This window comes from Eleutherodactylus coqui, chromosome 7 (assembly GCF_035609145.1).
Source record: "Eleutherodactylus coqui strain aEleCoq1 chromosome 7, aEleCoq1.hap1, whole genome shotgun sequence".
Classification (NCBI taxonomy): domain Eukaryota; kingdom Metazoa; phylum Chordata; class Amphibia; order Anura; family Eleutherodactylidae; genus Eleutherodactylus; species Eleutherodactylus coqui.
Genome location: NC_089843.1, coordinates 210,671,069 through 210,692,684, shown reverse-complemented (window position 1 = coordinate 210,692,684; position 21,616 = coordinate 210,671,069). Strand labels below are relative to the sequence as shown.

The following is a 21,616-nucleotide window of genomic DNA, read 5'->3' as shown; positions in this document are numbered from 1 at the left end:
TCCTTCTCCGAATCATAATTTTTAATTTTTTTTTGCTTTTAAACTTCATAAAAATTCAGAACTTGACTTGTAATAATGTTGCCATCCACTAGGTGGGGCTGCATCTCCTTTCATGTGCAGGTTGAAGGAGAGATAAGATGCATCATAAAACTGTCCTGAGCTCAGTGGACTGATTTACGATGTATGTCTTAGCTCTGTTTGTCTGTTGTTTTAAATTTTAAGTAAAAAATAGTCTCAAATTTCTGTATGAGAACATTTATTTAGATCAAGAGGAATTTGTTCTCCTCCCCTCTGCATCTGTATGTTATAATTGTGTACCATCCAAACTAGTTTCATTCAATAGCCTGACGAAGGGGGCAAAATATCCCGAAAAAGCTTGCTGTAACATCATGCATTTATGTTAGCCATTAAAAGGTATCATATCTACAAGATTACTTGTTTTCTCTCACTGAGAACAATCACACATTAGTATATAAAGAGACATGCGCTTCTTCATACAGTATATTACTCGCATCATGTGTTGGTGGAAATTTTACTAAGACTGGCATTGGAAATACAAGGTGCAAACTGAGCCACGTGTAGGAAAGGTCACTGAAAAAGTGAGACCCTCCTAACTGATGTTTACTGCACTCAGCTACATAAATGGAGGAAGAAACTCAAAATGCTTTGTTGCAAAATATCAAAAATGTTTTTGCCAATCAGAGGTGATCAGTGTGACCCCCTGTGTCACTGGAGACATATAGGGTCTATAGTCAAGTTCCTGCCATCCACGTTGTAGAGGAGCACCACTGATTGATGCAATGGCTTCTGTGATCCGCAGATCACACATGGAGGGTGTTAAGGGGGGCATGTAGACTCTAACACCGCTCTAGAAAAAAACATCACAAGGTGAAAGGTCTGGGGAACATGAAGGCCAAGGAAGAAGTTCATTAGTGTCTCCACCTGCATGGCCAATCCATCTGTTTGGTAGTCGATCGGTGTGAATAAAGCCTTATAGTCAAAAGCTGCCTATGCAACTTTTTTTTTTCTGTCGACGCGGCCGTATAAGGGCTTGTTTTTTGCGTGGCGAACTGTAGTTTTTATCGGTACCATTTTCGGTTACATAGACTACATTGTAAAACTTTTATTATTTTTTTTATGATAGCAGGGAGAGAAAAAGCATTAATGTTTTTTTTTTTTTTAAAGCGTTAATTATGCAGCATACATGACACACTACATTTTTTCTGCAGGTCGGTATGGTTATAACGATACCAAAATTTTTATAATTTTTTTAGGTTTTTCCACTTTTCCACAATAAAACCCCTTTTTTGGAAATTATTTTTTTTTTCTAAAATCACTACATTCAAAGTCCCATAATTTTTTATTTTTCTATGGGCGAAGCTCTGTGAGGGCTCCTTTTTTGTGAGACGAGCTGCAGTTTTTATTAGTATCATTTTAGGGTACATTCTTTTTTTATCACTTTTATTGCGTTATTTAAAAATAAGTTTCTTAGCGTTTTTTTAAACGCTTTTTGCCGTGCAGGATAAAAAGTGTGTTTAATTTTTTGTACACGTCGTTACGGACGCGTCAATACCAACTATTTTTTCTTTATGCTAATACGAGAAAAAGCATAGAAAAAAAGGTTTTTTAACATTTTTATTTTTTGTACTTTATTTTCTCTTCTGTGTCCCTCTGAGGGACTTACACTGCAGGACTGCAGATTGCTACGATAAGGCATGGCAGGACTTCTCTCCTAACATGCCTTATCGCTTATTACAGCGATCTTAGGCAATGGCAATACAGGACGCCGGTATGTGGTGTCCTGTTGCCATAGCAACCAGCCGGACTCTCGCGATGTTATCGCGAGAGCCAGCTGGAGTCACAGAGGGAGTGCGCTGTGAACCCTTTCTACTTAGATCGTGGCAGAGAAGGGGTTAACAGCGCGCGCGGGGGGGGGGGGGGGGGGCGCATCTCCGATGCCCCCCGATGTCACAGCAGGAGGCTGGCTACTACTGACAGCTGGCTCCCGCTGCGGGATAATGCGAGATCTGCTATGATCTTGCGCTATCCCTATGACGTAAGGGTATGTCATTTTGTGGGAAGTACCCCGCTCCCATGACGTACCCTTACGTCATGGGGAGGGAAGGGGTTAATAGCTTATTAGCGTGCAAAGGAAGCCTTAGCTGAATGCAGTTAATAGCCCGAGGACTCTTATCTGCTTTCAGCTCCTTTGTTCTCTGACGGGTAATAATTAGAGATGAGTGAACCTACTCGTTTCGAGAAATTACTCGATCGAGCACCGCGATTTTCGAGTACTTCAGTACTCGGGTGCAAAGATTCGGGGGGCGTCAGGGGTCGGCGTGACGGAGTGGGGGGTAGCAGCGGGGAACAGGGGTGAGCCCTCGCTCTCTCCTTCTCCCCCCTACTCCCCGCTGCAACCCCCCACTCACCCACGGGGCCCCCCGAATCTTTTCGCCCGAGTACGGAAGTACTCTAAAATCGCGGTACTCGGGCTAAAAAGGGCGTGGCCGAGTAGGCTCGCTCATCTCTAGTAATAATACTATCAGCACTCCCCGTGGAGAACTCCTGATAAGACCGCACAACAATTTTTAGGTTGGCCTGAATTTAACGATCAGCTACCAGTGCATGAAAAGTGCACGATGGCCACACATTTAGACGCAACGATTAACGCTCAAACTAACACTTTTTTGCGATTTTTGAGCGATCATCGCTCAGTGTAAATGGGCCTTCAGTAGTACAAAATATTGTACAAAGTTAGACCTCTCCCTTACGAGTCATGTGTTCTCACGCAGGTCGCATTGCGTTAAACAATTGTGGCAACGCTGCATTGCCGTGATCGAATTCCAAAATGAATTAGCATTTTCTCATCAATTCAAACAGCCACATCGCATGCAAAGGACACTGGAGCGGCGTGCGGCTTAAATAGCTAAATAGGAGTCACAGTTGCAGGAGGATCAGTGAATTATTAGAGCACTTTCACAGACTGAAATCCCCATTCAAAATAAATAAAACGTAACTTTTAATCACAATATCATAAAATCTTATATCAAGAACCGGGCCTCATATAATAAGGATTTCAGTCTGTGTAATGAGATAAATAGAGCCAGCTGTATTCTTCAACGAGCGCCAGACTCAGGTAAAATCCCTCCCCTTCCCTTTTTTTTCCAGCTCCCATAGGAATCTATGGGAGCTCTTTGCGATTTTCGTCAAAAGATAGGTGATGGCCTATTTTTTGACACTGCAAGGAAAAAAAATCACAACTGAAAATCGCTGGCGTTTGGCGATTATCAGACACGATTTTTTTGTCATGGCTAAAAAACCGCCCATGTAAATAAATGCATTGGAATCCAATGCTTTACATGGTCGTGATTTTCCGGGGACGTTTTCTTGCAGCTAATAGCTGCAGCCAATATGCGCGCAAAAAACCCTTGTTCAGTGTGCAAATATGTTGTGGTGAGGCACGCGCGATTGGCCTTCTGTCCATGTGAAGCCAACTTATCTGAAGACCTGCACAATTGAGATTCTTTTTGTAATTTAGCTCTTGAAGAACAGAGATGCATCTTTATATAAAATATCATTACTATTACTGGTTCCACTAAGGCTGGGGTCACACGGGTCGTATTCCCAGTGGAAATCTTGCAGTTCTGCCGGAGCGAAAACCCACGAGACTTCCATCGGGAAAGTGTAGCTTCAAAACCCGCGGCACTTAGCTTTTCTGTTGGCGCTCCCATAGAGAAGAGCAAGGTCGCAATGGGAAAATAAAAAATAGACATGATGCAGCCGGGGTATCCATGCCGCTGCACCGTCTTCTGACGACTTTGCCGTGACGGATTGGCCATCCCATGTGGACGAGATTTTTGTGTGAACCCAGCCTAATGGTTTCCATTGATATTTTTGAAACGCCGCATCTGTCTTCCAAAGAGAGAATTCTTACTTTGCCGTTACTGACAGCCCTATAAGATCATTTAAATTATTTGTGTTAACTATTGTGACCAGACTATTATGCGAGCGTCTTATGAGATTATGGCTTTTGGTTTGGAATTTGGAGAAGAAAGGAATTCATTGGGTGAAAGATGTCTTGCTTACAGCATGATGAATAACCTTCACATCCCACACTGTGCTTTTCAGATGTTTTTAATGTTGAATGAATTAAAAGTCTTCCAAATGGAAAGGAATTCCACCTAAATAACCCATGACTGCACTGGAGACACTCTTCTAATGGAATGCTGGGTAATATTCATTGATTCCTAATTAAATATATATTTTGTAGCTTAAAGGGCCAGTCTGCTGAAAACACATTTTTCCATGCCTGCCACCCTTACTTGATTGCCTGTCACACTCTGGAGGTCTCCTTTGTGTTCTGCAACCACTTCTATTCAGTGCAGCCCCCCGTTTGATGCTTAGCAGGCACCATTTTGAGCCAGAGATTTACTCATTTCAGTTTCACATCTATCCCATGATGCATCAGCAAAGTATTAGCTAAGGTTATACCATCTTTGTATCCTTACCCTCTCTATTTTTCTAAGTAAGCTAGAAACCATAAGTATACAGTCAGGAGGATGAGCTGTGATCTTCTCTATTGTAGCTGTGTGACAGAAACTGTGTGATCATCCTCAGTAACTGTGACAGGAGCTCCTGTGCCCCCTGCAGGCAATTTCTGTAGTAGAGATTATGTAGTAGCATCAAACAAACTAAACATTTGGCTAGAAAATTAATACAAAACCTGAAGTGAATCTAAGCTGGTCAGAATTGAGGTCGCAGGACTAACTGAGGAAAAAGAGTCCAGGGGTTTCAAATAGATAGGCCCAACTAACCAAAGTAACAGTAGCTCACTTGTATATACTGGGGAGATAGATAAATCATGAATGGTGGCCCTTTAAGGCCTCACACAGCATTTTTGGGAAAATACTTTTGTTTTTGATGCACTTTGTTGAGCCCAAGCCAGAAGTGGATTAAGAAAGAATGAGAACTATAAAGGAAGGACTTTTATTTCCCATTCCTGCTGGATTCACTCTCACGTTCTCTCTTTCATGTGCATTTTGCATGTGCAAAGGAGACCATGACATGCTCTATTTTGGTGTGCAATTGTACACTGAACGCTATCTTTTCTCCTTAGGGAGAGCACCTAGACGGTGAGTGAGGAGACTCAAATGGCCATGCACCTTCCTCTGGGTAATATGCAAATAAGCATATTACCCAGTGGAGCGTGCATGGCCATTTGAGTCTCCTCACTCACAGTATATAGTTGCTCTCCCTAAGGAGAAAAGATAGTGTAGTGAAGACTGATGAAGGGCAAAAACCCTGAAACAGCTGTCTGTACATGGAGTCTGGCTTTACTTTTAATTCCCAGTCATTGTTACAAGGCTTGTATAAAAAGTCTGACTTTGGCTTGAAGGAATGCCGCCTTTCATAGGTGGCACTGTGGAGAATTTATTCCATCTCCATTATTTGTACACTGAAGGCACCATAGAAGTTTATAGGGGTGCGTAAATTCCCACACATTTGCGCAATAAACGACACAATTTTGTGGGAAAATCAACACACCGGTGATTTAGTAACACCTCTTTCACACAGGCAACAGCAATATGGAGGTTATGGACTGGTTCATCTAGGGCTGCTCAGTCAATCAATGCAGCAATGGATAAACCAATGTGATGGGTTTAATTGGTTCAACCAGAGCTGCATTGATTGACTGAGCAGTGACTGAAGAACCAATCTACAGCCAGCGTGTTGTGGAGGCAGGATTTAGAAATTGGCTGAGCTGGGGCATTGATTGGCCAATTCATAAATCCTACTTCCTCAACATGCTGGCTGTTAAATGTTTTTTGGCAACTGGATGAACCAACAGCCATCCCATAGGTTCATCTAGCTCTGCATTGATTGGCTGAACAGCACTGGATGAACGAATCAGAGCCACTGCTTCCTGGAGGCGGGATTAATGAATCCAGCAACCAGGAAATTATGTTCTGTGGATGAATGAAGATTGCAGGATGCCCAGAAGAGCTCTGGAGGGAGGACCTGGACTGAGCCTTTTAGGTAAGTTTATTTTTTTTTTTGGAGTGCAACTAGGGCGTAGTTTCAGGGTAGGGCTTATTTTTGAATTCTAAAGTCGAATTGCAGGGCACGAAAGCCATGATGCAGCAAAAATGAAGGCTCAATAGGGAAACGTGCTACAAAAAAAGCCGCAAATCACAGCAATATAGAGCAAGCCACCATTTTTTCCCTCACAAAATTGCATTAGAGAAAACAGCGCTATGTGAAGGAAGCCATTGGAAAATATGGGCTCATATATATATGTTTTCCACGCTATCACATCACAGCTAGATCATTGAGTAGAAAAAAGAGGTTCCCAGCAGCACAACATATATCCTCACATAGAGCCAGGCAAAACAGTGTGCAAAAGCCAGTCAGGAAGCCTAAACCAGAGAGGCTCCAAGGGTGCAGTCAGGAATAAGGAAATAGTGACTGGCAGCATTCAGCAATGTAGAAAAATACAAGATTTATTTCCCCATTACAAAAATTACGGCAACGTTTCGGTCGTAATAGACCTTCCTCAAGCCAATACATATCATACAAAGTGCACCATATATATAGGAAATGTGAACACCATTAACCAATGACATACAAACATGCACAGGAGTGTCTCATCACTGATTACCTCTCTCCACACGTCTCAGCTGTTATCTGGCGCATCGTTGATGATGTCATATGAGCCTCGTGTGGTGCAGAGTGTAAGCTCTCGCCCACGACCTGGAGGTTGCAAGTTCGATTCCCACATGAATCAGGCTCAAGGCCGACTCAGCCCTCCATCCTATCACAGGGAGACTATATCTATCCAATATAATATAGATGACCTTTTATCATTACTGTGATGTTCTATATCTAATAAAAAAGGGGTATATCAACAACCTACTGGTATTATCAAGTAATGTCCCCATATTCATCTAGAAAGTCATCCCTTCCAGGTCTATTCACGTTGACAAAGGCTATCTTATCTAATAATATACATTCTCAACCATAGAGTATGAATAGTCCAATGTTAACCCATTGTATAAACCAATAAAAAAGAGCAGAACACCAACTGTTAACTGCCTAGTCAAATTGTGATTTTATTGATACTATACATCACTATGCATGAATCTATATTTTTTCTTCAAGATGATGAAATAATGGACCGTCATATCTCAGACGTGTGGCGAGGGAACCAGCGAGAGACCAACAACCTGTGTAAACAAAACAAAAAGAATACAATTACACATATACCCATAAAAAATTCATTAATAAAACATATGTACAATTCATATACTGATGTGTGTAACAAGATTTACAAGAACGGCTGAAAAATGTACTCCTGATTAAGCCCTTTTGGGTGCATGGTGTCCAACTCGTATATCCATTTTAACTCACGCTTTTTTAATAAAAATTCTCTATCACCCCCCCGTGGAAGTACGGGGACATGATCAATGACCCTAAATTTGAACTGGCTGATGTTGTGTTTAGCCTCCAAAAAATGTCGCGATACAGGTAATTGTAGATTTTCCGTCCGAATTGTACTCTTGTGCTTCACCATACGTGATCTCACCTCCATAGTGGTTTCACCCACATACCCAAGGCCACATGGGCAGGTGATGAGGTAGATCACGTATGGTGAAGCACAAGTATATCTCCCCTGTATCTTGTACCTATTGCCCCTGAGAGGATGCCGAAATTCGTCACCCCTCACCAAATTGTTACAACAACTACAGGCAAGGCATGGGAAGTTCCCCTTTCTAGGGGGTTTAAAGAAACTCTGGACGGCTGATTTGTGTGAAGCAAAGTGTGAGTGGACCAGTTGGTCACCTATGTTTCTACCTCTTCTATATGCATTTATAGGCTTATTTTTAAATTCAGGTATTACAGCCCCATCTAATGTCAGCAGTGGCCAATGTTTTTTGATAATGTTACCAACGGTTCCACTAAGACTATTAAAGGTACTGACAAACGGAATCCTGTCCATTGTCTGTTTCTTTAATTTAGGTGTCAAAAGATCTTGTTGTGGTATTGCCCTAGCTCGTATGGCAGCTTTTGTGATGATTGGTGCAGGGTATCCCCTATCTAGGAACCTCCTACACATCTCATCCAATCTTAAATCAATGGTTTGATCGTGTGCTATTCTTCGCACTCGTAAAAGTTGACTCCATGGTAGTGAGTCCTTCATGGCGACCGGATGGTTGCTACTATAGAGCAATAAACTGTTCCGATCTGTCTTTTTTGTGTAAAGATCCGTTACCAATCCCATTCCTTGTCTTTTAATCAAAACGTCAAGGAATTGGATTTCCACAATGGAGTAAGACATAGTGAACTGAAGTTCTGGGTAAATAGCGTTTAAAAAGGTATGGAATTCCTGTAATGTTTGGAGCGAACCCTTCCATAAAGCAAACACGTCGTCGATGTACCGACCCCAGTACACCAACGACGCCGCATATATGGAGGTATAAATATACTTCTCCTCAAATTGGCGCACAAAAATGTTGGCGTATGTTGGCGCCACATTAGAGCCCATAGCAGTGCCCTGTCGCTGTCTGTAGTACACCCCCCCAAACAAAAAATAATTGTTGCGGAGGATGTACTCCAGCAGCGACAGGGCAAACTGCATGCACTCAGAGGACATATCCGATGCCATCAGAAATTGTCTGACGGCATCTATCCCTTTATCGTGATTGATAGAGGTGTATAGCGCAGTCACATCAAAGGTGACCAGAATAACATCTTCGGTCATATCAAACGATGCAATTTTTTTCAAAAAGTCAGATGTATCCCTGATGTGTGAATCCGCCTCATCTGCAAAACGCCTCAGGACCTTGTCTAAAAATCGTGCGATATTGCAGAAGAGTGAGTTTCTGCCTGAAACAATCGGTCTCCCAGGGGGATTCTGGGGATCCTTGTGGACCTTTGGGAGGGTGTATAAAGTGGGAACAATGGGGTGCTGGATATCAAGGAATTTCAACAGCTTTTTATCGATCAAACCTGCCCATAGTGCCTCATTCAACATTCCCCTTAATTGTAATTGAAACCGTATGGTAGGGTCCGATCGCAATTTTTCATAAACATTTTCATCATTTAATTGTCTGAACACTTCTGTTGTGTACATACTGGTATCCATCACGACTATTGCTCCACCCTTATCGGCTGGTTTAACCACAATCGCATCATCCTGCGCAAGAGAATTAAGGGCTTTCCTTTCCCTCATATTAAGGTTATTCTTAAGCCTCCTCTTGTTACCCAATGTTTTGGATCTCAGTTTTTCAATATCTTTTAATACTAATTTAGCAAATACTTCAATTTGAGGATTTGATGTAGGTGGTTGATACGTACTTTTGTTGCGAAGACCAGTTCCAACCAGGGAAAAAGACCCCGGTGTAGTGGTCTGTGCAACCGTACGTGATGGTTGTGAGGAAAATTGATTTTTAAGCCTTAAATTTCTGAATAAACGCTGTACATCAAGATTAAGATCAAACCAATTCATAGAAGTTACACAGCAAAATGATAGACCCTTGCCCAATACAGTCGTCTCATCTGATGTCAATACCCTGGAAGAAATGTTGATTACAATACCGTCACTGGTAGGTTCACAAGCTCCAACATCCACTATTTCCTGAAGTCCATCAGCGGTGGTCGTTTCGTGGATCGGGTCATCACCCCGTCGGGATCTCTTGTATGCCCTGTGATGTTTTCGTCCGCCTCGGCGGCACCGGAAGGTCCCTCTTTTCTCTTCATCCTGTTTGGATTGCCACGGCCTAAAAAAAGAAGAAGAGGATGTGGAGGCACCCACATGATCATTCTTGGCCGAATCATCCGTTGAAATCGAACCACGAGATGAGAACCCAAATTGGTTTCTATTCCTGGGTTGACGGCGTCGTTGTCGTCTTTGTTTGGTATTCGATTCAAAGGGATCTGTGACTTTATTCTTTGATGTCTGCCAACAAAATACACGACCATAAGCATAATCGTCGACATCCCTAAACCACTTGGTTTTTTTTATACTCTCCAATTCCTCCTGATGTCGTTTGAGATATGTTGTTTTTTTCTCCTTATGTTTATTCCAGTCCTCTGGTGTCAAGATCTCTAGAATATTCTTTTCCAAGGAGGATATGCGAGCTGTACTCTCAGCAATCTCCAACTGTAAGAACTCAACATTCAAGACAATCATGTCAAACGAAAATTTATTCACTATGCCTTCAAATTTTGAACAAAATGTCTTGTTATCTGCCATTAAGGTCGGGCGCACATGTGGGCGTAGCCCTCTCGGAATGCGTTTTACCTTAAAATATTCACATAGTGTGGACATGTGCAAAGATAGGGAGATGTTCTTTTTATTTTCCATCTCCCACTTCCGTAGTAACATATCCACTGTTGGCATTTCTAGATAGCTATTCTTGCGTGTAGCTCCTGCAATAATCTTGTTAACATCCACATCCGAATACGAAAAAATAACAGGGTTACCTGGTCTGTCAGAGTCCGGGTATTTTTCCATTTTGTGCCTGTATCAGGTGCAAGCTGGATCTGGTTTGTAGATATCACTGAGTAGAAAAAAGAGGTTCCCAGCAGCACAACATATATCCTCACATAGAGCCAGGCAAACCAGAACTTCAGTTCACTATGTCTTACTCCATTGTGGAAATCCAATTCCTTGACGTTTTGATTAAAAGACAAGGAATGGGATTGGTAACGGATCTTTACACAAAAAAGACAGATCGGAACAGTTTATTGCTCTATAGTAGCAACCATCCGGTCGCCATGAAGGACTCACTACCATGGAGTCAACTTTTACGAGTGCGAAGAATAGCACACGATCAAACCATTGATTTAAGATTGGATGAGATGTGTAGGAGGTTCCTAGATAGGGGATACCCTGCACCAATCATCACAAAAGCTGCCATACGAGCTAGGGCAATACCACAACAAGATCTTTTGACACCTAAATTAAAGAAACAGACAATGGACAGGATTCCGTTTGTCAGTACCTTTAATAGTCTTAGTGGAACCGTTGGTAACATTATCAAAAAACATTGGCCACTGCTGACATTAGATGGGGCTGTAATACCTGAATTTAAAAATAAGCCTATAAATGCATATAGAAGAGGTAGAAACATAGGTGACCAACTGGTCCACTCACACTTTGCTTCACACAAATCAGCCGTCCAGAGTTTCTTTAAACCCCCTAGAAAGGGGAACTTCCCATGCCTTGCCTGTAGTTGTTGTAACAATTTGGTGAGGGGTGACGAATTTCGGCATCCTCTCAGGGGCAATAGGTACAAGATACAGGGGAGATATACTTGTGCTTCACCATACGTGATCTACCTCATCACCTGCCCATGTGGCCTTGGGTATGTGGGTGAAACCACTATGGAGGTGAGATCACGTATGGTGAAGCACAAGAGTACAATTCGGACGGAAAATCTACAATTACCTGTATCGCGACATTTTTTGGAGGCTAAACACAACATCAGCCAGTTCAAATTTAGGGTCATTGATCATGTCCCCGTACTTCCACGGGGGGGTGATAGAGAATTTTTATTAAAAAAGCGTGAGTTAAAATGGATATACGAGTTGGACACCATGCACCCAAAAGGGCTTAATCAGGAGTACATTTTTCAGCCGTTCTTGTAAATCTTGTTACACACATCAGTATATGAATTGTACATATGTTTTATTAATGAATTTTTTATGGGTATATGTGTAATTGTATTCTTTTTGTTTTGTTTACACAGGTTGTTGGTCTCTCGCTGGTTCCCTCGCCACACGTCTGAGATATGACGGTCCATTATTTCATCATCTTGAAGAAAAAATATAGATTCATGCATAGTGATGTATAGTATCAATAAAATCACAATTTGACTAGGCAGTTAACAGTTGGTGTTCTGCTCTTTTTTATTGGTTTATACAATGGGTTAACATTGGACTATTCATACTCTATGGTTGAGAATGTATATTATTAGATAAGATAGCCTTTGTCAACGTGAATAGACCTGGAAGGGATGACTTTCTAGATGAATATGGGGACATTACTTGATAATACCAGTAGGTTGTTGATATACCCCTTTTTTATTAGATATAGAACATCACAGTAATGATAAAAGGTCATCTATATTATATTGGATAGATATAGTCTCCCTGTGATAGGATGGAGGGCTGAGTCGGCCTTGAGCCTGATTCATGTGGGAATCGAACTTGCAACCTCCAGGTCGTGGGCGAGAGCTTACACTCTGCACCACACGAGGCTCATATGACATCATCAACGATGCGCCAGATAACAGCTGAGACGTGTGGAGAGAGGTAATCAGTGATGAGACACTCCTGTGCATGTTTGTATGTCATTGGTTAATGGTGTTCACATTTCCTATATATATGGTGCACTTTGTATGATATGTATTGGCTTGAGGAAGGTCTATTACGACCGAAACGTTGCCGTAATTTTTGTAATGGGGAAATAAATCTTGTATTTTTCTACATTGCTGAATGCTGCCAGTCACTATTTCCTTATTCCTGACTGCACCCTTGGAGCCTCTCTGGTTTAGGCTTCCTGACTGGCTTTTGCACACTGTTTTGCCTGGCTCTATGTGAGGATATATGTTGTGCTGCTGGGAACCTCTTTTTTCTACTCAGTGATATCTACAAACCAGATCCAGCTTGCACCTGATACAGGCACAAAATGGAAAAATACCCGGACTCTGACAGACCAGGTAACCCTGTTATTTTTTCGTATTCGGATGTGGATGTTAACAAGATTATTGCAGGAGCTACACGCAAGAATAGCTATCTAGAAATGCCAACAGTGGATATGTTACTACGGAAGTGGGAGATGGAAAATAAAAAGAACATCTCCCTATCTTTGCACATGTCCACACTATGTGAATATTTTAAGGTAAAACGCATTCCGAGAGGGCTACGCCCACATGTGCGCCCGACCTTAATGGCAGATAACAAGACATTTTGTTCAAAATTTGAAGGCATAGTGAATAAATTTTCGTTTGACATGATTGTCTTGAATGTTGAGTTCTTACAGTTGGAGATTGCTGAGAGTACAGCTCGCATATCCTCCTTGGAAAAGAATATTCTAGAGATCTTGACACCAGAGGACTGGAATAAACATAAGGAGAAAAAAACAACATATCTCAAACGACATCAGGAGGAATTGGAGAGTATAAAAAAAACCAAGTGGTTTAGGGATGTCGACGATTATGCTTATGGTCGTGTATTTTGTTGGCAGACATCAAAGAATAAAGTCACAGATCCCTTTGAATCGAATACCAAACAAAGACGACAACGACGCCGTCAACCCAGGAATAGAAACCAATTTGGGTTCTCATCTCGTGGTTCGATTTCAACGGATGATTCGGCCAAGAATGATCATGTGGGTGCCTCCACATCCTCTTCTTCTTTTTTTAGGCCGTGGCAATCCAAACAGGATGAAGAGAAAAGAGGGACCTTCCGGTGCCGCCGAGGCGGACGAAAACATCACAGGGCATACAAGAGATCCCGACGGGGTGATGACCCGATCCACGAAACGACCACCGCTGATGGACTTCAGGAAATAGTGGATGTTGGAGCTTGTGAACCTACCAGTGACGGTATTGTAATCAACATTTCTTCCAGGGTATTGACATCAGATGAGACGACTGTATTGGGCAAGGGTCTATCATTTTGCTGTGTAACTTCTATGAATTGGTTTGATCTTAATCTTGATGTACAGCGTTTATTCAGAAATTTAAGGCTTAAAAATCAATTTTCCTCACAACCATCACGTACGGTTGCACAGACCACTACACCGGGGTCTTTTTCCCTGGTTGGAACTGGTCTTCGCAACAAAAGTACGTATCAACCACCTACATCAAATCCTCAAATTGAAGTATTTGCTAAATTAGTATTAAAAGATATTGAAAAACTGAGATCCAAAACATTGGGTAACAAGAGGAGGCTTAAGAATAACCTTAATATGAGGGAAAGGAAAGCCCTTAATTCTCTTGCGCAGGATGATGCGATTGTGGTTAAACCAGCCGATAAGGGTGGAGCAATAGTCGTGATGGATACCAGTATGTACACAACAGAAGTGTTCAGACAATTAAATGATGAAAATGTTTATGAAAAATTGCGATCGGACCCTACCATACGGTTTCAATTACAATTAAGGGGAATGTTGAATGAGGCACTATGGGCAGGTTTGATCGATAAAAAGCTGTTGAAATTCCTTGATATCCAGCACCCCATTGTTCCCACTTTATACACCCTCCCAAAGGTCCACAAGGATCCCCAGAATCCCCCTGGGAGACCGATTGTTTCAGGCAGAAACTCACTCTTCTGCAATATCGCACGATTTTTAGACAAGGTCCTGAGGCGTTTTGCAGATGAGGCGGATTCACACATCAGGGATACATCTGACTTTTTGAAAAAAATTGCATCGTTTGATATGACCGAAGATGTTATTCTGGTCACCTTTGATGTGACTGCGCTATACACCTCTATCAATCACGATAAAGGGATAGATGCCGTCAGACAATTTCTGATGGCATCGGATATGTCCTCTGAGTGCATGCAGTTTGCCCTGTCGCTGCTGGAGTACATCCTCCGCAACAATTATTTTTTGTTTGGGGGGGTGTACTACAGACAGCGACAGGGCACTGCTATGGGCTCTAATGTGGCGCCAACATACGCCAACATTTTTGTGCGCCAATTTGAGGAGAAGTATATTTATACCTCCATATATGCGGCGTCGTTGGTGTACTGGGGTCGGTACATCGACGACGTGTTTGCTTTATGGAAGGGTTCGCTCCAAACATTACAGGAATTCCATACCTTTTTAAACGCTATTTACCCAGAACTTCAGTTCACTATGTCTTACTCCATTGTGGAAATCCAATTCCTTGACGTTTTGATTAAAAGACAAGGAATGGGATTGGTAACGGATCTTTACACAAAAAAGACAGATCGGAACAGTTTATTGCTCTATAGTAGCAACCATCCGGTCGCCATGAAGGACTCACTACCATGGAGTCAACTTTTACGAGTGCGAAGAATAGCACACGATCAAACCATTGATTTAAGATTGGATGAGATGTGTAGGAGGTTCCTAGATAGGGGATACCCTGCACCAATCATCACAAAAGCTGCCATACGAGCTAGGGCAATACCACAACAAGATCTTTTGACACCTAAATTAAAGAAACAGACAATGGACAGGATTCCGTTTGTCAGTACCTTTAATAGTCTTAGTGGAACCGTTGGTAACATTATCAAAAAACATTGGCCACTGCTGACATTAGATGGGGCTGTAATACCTGAATTTAAAAATAAGCCTATAAATGCATATAGAAGAGGTAGAAACATAGGTGACCAACTGGTCCACTCACACTTTGCTTCACACAAATCAGCCGTCCAGAGTTTCTTTAAACCCCCTAGAAAGGGGAACTTCCCATGCCTTGCCTGTAGTTGTTGTAACAATTTGGTGAGGGGTGACGAATTTCGGCATCCTCTCAGGGGCAATAGGTACAAGATACAGGGGAGATATACTTGTGCTTCACCATACGTGATCTACCTCATCACCTGCCCATGTGGCCTTGGGTATGTGGGTGAAACCACTATGGAGGTGAGATCACGTATGGTGAAGCACAAGAGTACAATTCGGACGGAAAATCTACAATTACCTGTATCGCGACATTTTTTGGAGGCTAAACACAACATCAGCCAGTTCAAATTTAGGGTCATTGATCATGTCCCCGTACTTCCACGGGGGGGTGATAGAGAATTTTTATTAAAAAAGCGTGAGTTAAAATGGATATACGAGTTGGACACCATGCACCCAAAAGGGCTTAATCAGGAGTACATTTTTCAGCCGTTCTTGTAAATCTTGTTACACACATCAGTATATGAATTGTACATATGTTTTATTAATGAATTTTTTATGGGTATATGTGTAATTGTATTCTTTTTGTTTTGTTTACACAGGTTGTTGGTCTCTCGCTGGTTCCCTCGCCACACGTCTGAGATATGACGGTCCATTATTTCATCATCTTGAAGAAAAAATATAGATTCATGCATAGTGATGTATAGTATCAATAAAATCACAATTTGACTAGGCAGTTAACAGTTGGTGTTCTGCTCTTTTTTATTGGTTTATACAATGGGTTAACATTGGACTATTCATACTCTATGGTTGAGAATGTATATTATTAGATAAGATAGCCTTTGTCAACGTGAATAGACCTGGAAGGGATGACTTTCTAGATGAATATGGGGACATTACTTGATAATACCAGTAGGTTGTTGTTATACCCCTTTTTTATTAGATATAGAACATCACAGTAATGATAAAAGGTCATCTATATTATATTGGATAGATATAGTCTCCCTGTGATAGGATGGAGGGCTGAGTCGGCCTTGAGCCTGATTCATGTGGGAATCGAACTTGCAACCTCCAGGTCGTGGGCGAGAGCTTACACTCTGCACCACACGAGGCTCATATGACATCATCAACGATGCGCCAGATAACAGCTGAGACGTGTGGAGAGAGGTAATCAGTGATGAGACACTCCTGTGCATGTTTGTATGTCATTGGTTAATGGTGTTCACATTTCCTATATATATGGTGCACTTTGTATGATATGTATTGGCTTGAGGAAGGTCTATTACGACCGAAACGTTGCCGTAATTTTTGTAATGGGGAAATAAATCTTGTATTTTTCTACATTGCTGAATGCTGCCAGTCACTATTTCCTTATTCCTGACTGCACCCTTGGAGCCTCTCTGGTTTAGGCTTCCTGACTGGCTTTTGCACACTGTTTTGCCTGGCTCTATGTGAGGATATATGTTGTGCTGCTGGGAACCTCTTTTTTCTACTCAGTGATATCTACAAACCAGATCCAGCTTGCACCTGATACAGGCACAAAATGGAAAAATACCCGGACTCTGACAGACCAGGTAACCCTGTTATTTTTTCGTATTCGGATGTGGATGTTAACAAGATTATTGCAGGAGCTACACGCAAGAATAGCTATCTAGAAATGCCAACAGTGGATATGTTACTACGGAAGTGGGAGATGGAAAATAAAAAGAACATCTCCCTATCTTTGCACATGTCCACACTATGTGAATATTTTAAGGTAAAACGCATTCCGAGAGGGCTACGCCCACATGTGCGCCCGACCTTAATGGCAGATAACAAGACATTTTGTTCAAAATTTGAAGGCATAGTGAATAAATTTTCGTTTGACATGATTGTCTTGAATGTTGAGTTCTTACAGTTGGAGATTGCTGAGAGTACAGCTCGCATATCCTCCTTGGAAAAGAATATTCTAGAGATCTTGACACCAGAGGACTGGAATAAACATAAGGAGAAAAAAACAACATATCTCAAACGACATCAGGAGGAATTGGAGAGTATAAAAAAAACCAAGTGGTTTAGGGATGTCGACGATTATGCTTATGGTCGTGTATTTTGTTGGCAGACATCAAAGAATAAAGTCACAGATCCCTTTGAATCGAATACCAAACAAAGACGACAACGACGCCGTCAACCCAGGAATAGAAACCAATTTGGGTTCTCATCTCGTGGTTCGATTTCAACGGATGATTCGGCCAAGAATGATCATGTGGGTGCCTCCACATCCTCTTCTTCTTTTTTTAGGCCGTGGCAATCCAAACAGGATGAAGAGAAAAGAGGGACCTTCCGGTGCCGCCGAGGCGGACGAAAACATCACAGGGCATACAAGAGATCCCGACGGGGTGATGACCCGATCCACGAAACGACCACCGCTGATGGACTTCAGGAAATAGTGGATGTTGGAGCTTGTGAACCTACCAGTGACGGTATTGTAATCAACATTTCTTCCAGGGTATTGACATCAGATGAGACGACTGTATTGGGCAAGGGTCTATCATTTTGCTGTGTAACTTCTATGAATTGGTTTGATCTTAATCTTGATGTACAGCGTTTATTCAGAAATTTAAGGCTTAAAAATCAATTTTCCTCACAACCATCACGTACGGTTGCACAGACCACTACACCGGGGTCTTTTTCCCTGGTTGGAACTGGTCTTCGCAACAAAAGTACGTATCAACCACCTACATCAAATCCTCAAATTGAAGTATTTGCTAAATTAGTATTAAAAGATATTGAAAAACTGAGATCCAAAACATTGGGTAACAAGAGGAGGCTTAAGAATAACCTTAATATGAGGGAAAGGAAAGCCCTTAATTCTCTTGCGCAGGATGATGCGATTGTGGTTAAACCAGCCGATAAGGGTGGAGCAATAGTCGTGATGGATACCAGTATGTACACAACAGAAGTGTTCAGACAATTAAATGATGAAAATGTTTATGAAAAATTGCGATCGGACCCTACCATACGGTTTCAATTACAATTAAGGGGAATGTTGAATGAGGCACTATGGGCAGGTTTGATCGATAAAAAGCTGTTGAAATTCCTTGATATCCAGCACCCCATTGTTCCCACTTTATACACCCTCCCAAAGGTCCACAAGGATCCCCAGAATCCCCCTGGGAGACCGATTGTTTCAGGCAGAAACTCACTCTTCTGCAATATCGCACGATTTTTAGACAAGGTCCTGAGGCGTTTTGCAGATGAGGCGGATTCACACATCAGGGATACATCTGACTTTTTGAAAAAAATTGCATCGTTTGATATGACCGAAGATGTTATTCTGGTCACCTTTGATGTGACTGCGCTATACACCTCTATCAATCACGATAAAGGGATAGATGCCGTCAGACAATTTCTGATGGCATCGGATATGTCCTCTGAGTGCATGCAGTTTGCCCTGTCGCTGCTGGAGTACATCCTCCGCAACAATTATTTTTTGTTTGGGGGGGTGTACTACAGACAGCGACAGGGCACTGCTATGGGCTCTAATGTGGCGCCAACATACGCCAACATTTTTGTGCGCCAATTTGAGGAGAAGTATATTTATACCTCCATATATGCGGCGTCGTTGGTGTACTGGGGTCGGTACATCGACGACGTGTTTGCTTTATGGAAGGGTTCGCTCCAAACATTACAGGAATTCCATACCTTTTTAAACGCTATTTACCCAGAACTTCAGTTCACTATGTCTTACTCCATTGTGGAAATCCAATTCCTTGACGTTTTGATTAAAAGACAAGGAATGGGATTGGTAACGGATCTTTACACAAAAAAGACAGATCGGAACAGTTTATTGCTCTATAGTAGCAACCATCCGGTCGCCATGAAGGACTCACTACCATGGAGTCAACTTTTACGAGTGCGAAGAATAGCACACGATCAAACCATTGATTTAAGATTGGATGAGATGTGTAGGAGGTTCCTAGATAGGGGATACCCTGCACCAATCATCACAAAAGCTGCCATACGAGCTAGGGCAATACCACAACAAGATCTTTTGACACCTAAATTAAAGAAACAGACAATGGACAGGATTCCGTTTGTCAGTACCTTTAATAGTCTTAGTGGAACCGTTGGTAACATTATCAAAAAACATTGGCCACTGCTGACATTAGATGGGGCTGTAATACCTGAATTTAAAAATAAGCCTATAAATGCATATAGAAGAGGTAGAAACATAGGTGACCAACTGGTCCACTCACACTTTGCTTCACACAAATCAGCCGTCCAGAGTTTCTTTAAACCCCCTAGAAAGGGGAACTTCCCATGCCTTGCCTGTAGTTGTTGTAACAATTTGGTGAGGGGTGACGAATTTCGGCATCCTCTCAGGGGCAATAGGTACAAGATACAGGGGAGATATACTTGTGCTTCACCATACGTGATCTACCTCATCACCTGCCCATGTGGCCTTGGGTATGTGGGTGAAACCACTATGGAGGTGAGATCACGTATGGTGAAGCACAAGAGTACAATTCGGACGGAAAATCTACAATTACCTGTATCGCGACATTTTTTGGAGGCTAAACACAACATCAGCCAGTTCAAATTTAGGGTCATTGATCATGTCCCCGTACTTCCACGGGGGGGTGATAGAGAATTTTTATTAAAAAAGCGTGAGTTAAAATGGATATACGAGTTGGACACCATGCACCCAAAAGGGCTTAATCAGGAGTACATTTTTCAGCCGTTCTTGTAAATCTTGTTACACACATCAGTATATGAATTGTACATATGTTTTATTAATGAATTTTTTATGGGTATATGTGTAATTGTATTCTTTTTGTTTTGTTTACACAGGTTGTTGGTCTCTCGCTGGTTCCCTCGCCACACGTCTGAGATATGACGGTCCATTATTTCATCATCTTGAAGAAAAAATATAGATTCATGCATAGTGATGTATAGTATCAATAAAATCACAATTTGACTAGGCAGTTAACAGTTGGTGTTCTGCTCTTTTTTATTGGTTTATACAATGGGTTAACATTGGACTATTCATACTCTATGGTTGAGAATGTATATTATTAGATAAGATAGCCTTTGTCAACGTGAATAGACCTGGAAGGGATGACTTTCTAGATGAATATGGGGACATTACTTGATAATACCAGTAGGTTGTTGATATACCCCTTTTTTATTAGATATAGAACATCACAGTAATGATAAAAGGTCATCTATATTATATTGGATAGATATAGTCTCCCTGTGATAGGATGGAGGGCTGAGTCGGCCTTGAGCCTGATTCATGTGGGAATCGAACTTGCAACCTCCAGGTCGTGGGCGAGAGCTTACACTCTGCACCACACGAGGCTCATATGACATCATCAACGATGCGCCAGATAACAGCTGAGACGTGTGGAGAGAGGTAATCAGTGATGAGACACTCCTGTGCATGTTTGTATGTCATTGGTTAATGGTGTTCACATTTCCTATATATATGGTGCACTTTGTATGATATGTATTGGCTTGAGGAAGGTCTATTACGACCGAAACGTTGCCGTAATTTTTGTAATGGGGAAATAAATCTTGTATTTTTCTACATTGCTGAATGCTGCCAGTCACTATTTCCTTATTCATCACAGCTAGATCATGCGATTTTTTTGGCCTGTCTGAAAGTGGCTTGAGGCTTCATTCACACAAGTGTATATCGGCCGTATTTTCATGGCCAGCCGATATACAATCTGATGCATTGGTTTACAATGCATCAATTCAGTTGGGCATATTCCCGCGGTGCAAAAATGTCCGGCCGGCAAAGATAGCGCATATTGTGAGCATTGCGGTTGGGCATCTTTACTCCAGCCAGAAAGGATAGTTCAGGAACTATCTTTTGGCCAGAATACGGTGGCAGCTCCCGTAGACTCATATGGAAGCCTATAAGAGCTGCTGGAGAAGGGATGTGGGAGGGAGTTTAGTGGCTTGACTGCTAAACTCCGACCTCTTTCCCTCCTCCTAGCTAGTTGCTAAGCTCCCACCCCATTTCCCATTGCTGGCAGCCAGCAAGGGGCGTTGAGGGGGAGGCTCCCGTCTCATCCCGCCCCCTCCCCTTGTCGAGAGCCAAACTGCTTCCCTCGCCCAACGGTATCCCGGGCTTGGCATATACTCGCTGGACCCGGGCCGTCTGGATGGGTGCACAAGCTGTAGCTGAGACTTGGTCACGGCTGCCTCTCGTTCACGTGATTTTTGGTTGTGCTGTGACCATGACAA

General features: G+C 42.1%; 3 protein-coding genes across 8 annotated transcripts; 2 read left to right on the top strand and 1 right to left on the bottom strand.

Annotated features, from left to right (window-relative positions):
- Window positions 1-7,084: 7,084 nt before the first annotated feature.
- LOC136573113 (uncharacterized) lies at window positions 7,085-10,570 on the bottom strand. 2 transcript variants are annotated; one of them, XM_066574306.1, is made up of 3 exons: window positions 9,864-10,570; window positions 9,595-9,776; window positions 7,085-7,223 (listed from the first exon to the last, which is right to left on the bottom strand). In XM_066574306.1, exons 1-3 carry the CDS (start codon window positions 10,511-10,513, stop codon window positions 7,141-7,143), a joined length of 915 nt encoding a protein of 304 aa, XP_066430403.1. In that variant the 5' UTR covers window positions 10,514-10,570; the 3' UTR covers window positions 7,085-7,140. The 2 variants fall into 2 exon arrangements, with proteins under 2 accessions (XP_066430403.1, XP_066430402.1); XM_066574305.1 differs by having other exon boundaries at window positions 9,595-10,570.
- A 1,401-nt stretch (window positions 10,571-11,971) lies between these two features.
- On the top strand, window positions 11,972-16,120 carry LOC136573112 (uncharacterized). Of its 3 annotated transcripts, none has more exons than XR_010785856.1 (3): window positions 11,972-12,315; window positions 13,429-13,610; window positions 15,982-16,120. XR_010785856.1 is itself a non-coding variant. In XM_066574304.1 (3 exons), exons 1-3 carry the CDS (start codon window positions 12,692-12,694, stop codon window positions 16,062-16,064), a joined length of 915 nt encoding a protein of 304 aa, XP_066430401.1. In that variant the 5' UTR covers window positions 12,333-12,691; the 3' UTR covers window positions 16,065-16,120. The 3 variants fall into 3 exon arrangements, 2 of the variants coding, with proteins under 2 accessions (XP_066430401.1, XP_066430400.1); XM_066574304.1 differs by lacking the exon at window positions 11,972-12,315 and adding an exon at window positions 12,333-13,341; XM_066574303.1 differs by lacking the exon at window positions 11,972-12,315 and having other exon boundaries at window positions 12,333-13,610.
- Window positions 16,121-16,379: 259 nt separating this feature from the next.
- On the top strand, window positions 16,380-20,351 carry LOC136573111 (uncharacterized). Of its 3 annotated transcripts, none has more exons than XR_010785855.1 (3): window positions 16,380-16,546; window positions 17,660-17,841; window positions 20,213-20,351. XR_010785855.1 is itself a non-coding variant. In XM_066574302.1 (3 exons), exons 1-3 carry the CDS (start codon window positions 16,923-16,925, stop codon window positions 20,293-20,295), a joined length of 915 nt encoding a protein of 304 aa, XP_066430399.1. In that variant the 5' UTR covers window positions 16,564-16,922; the 3' UTR covers window positions 20,296-20,351. The 3 variants fall into 3 exon arrangements, 2 of the variants coding, with proteins under 2 accessions (XP_066430399.1, XP_066430398.1); XM_066574302.1 differs by lacking the exon at window positions 16,380-16,546 and adding an exon at window positions 16,564-17,572; XM_066574301.1 differs by lacking the exon at window positions 16,380-16,546 and having other exon boundaries at window positions 16,564-17,841.
- The last annotated feature ends 1,265 nt before the right edge of the window (window positions 20,352-21,616 follow it).

Coding starts and splice junctions, on each gene's coding strand:
- LOC136573113 (XM_066574305.1), bottom strand. CDS start 10,513: ATGGAAAAATACCCGGACTCTGACAGACCAGGTAACCCTGTTATTTTT. Junction 7,224..9,594: donor TTGTGAACCTACCAGTGACG/GTATTGTAATCA, acceptor TTGTTTACACAG/GTTGTTGGTCTCTCGCTGGT.
- LOC136573111 (XM_066574301.1), top strand. CDS start 16,923: ATGGAAAAATACCCGGACTCTGACAGACCAGGTAACCCTGTTATTTTT. Junction 17,842..20,212: donor TTGTGAACCTACCAGTGACG/GTATTGTAATCA, acceptor TTGTTTACACAG/GTTGTTGGTCTCTCGCTGGT.
- LOC136573112 (XM_066574303.1), top strand. CDS start 12,692: ATGGAAAAATACCCGGACTCTGACAGACCAGGTAACCCTGTTATTTTT. Junction 13,611..15,981: donor TTGTGAACCTACCAGTGACG/GTATTGTAATCA, acceptor TTGTTTACACAG/GTTGTTGGTCTCTCGCTGGT.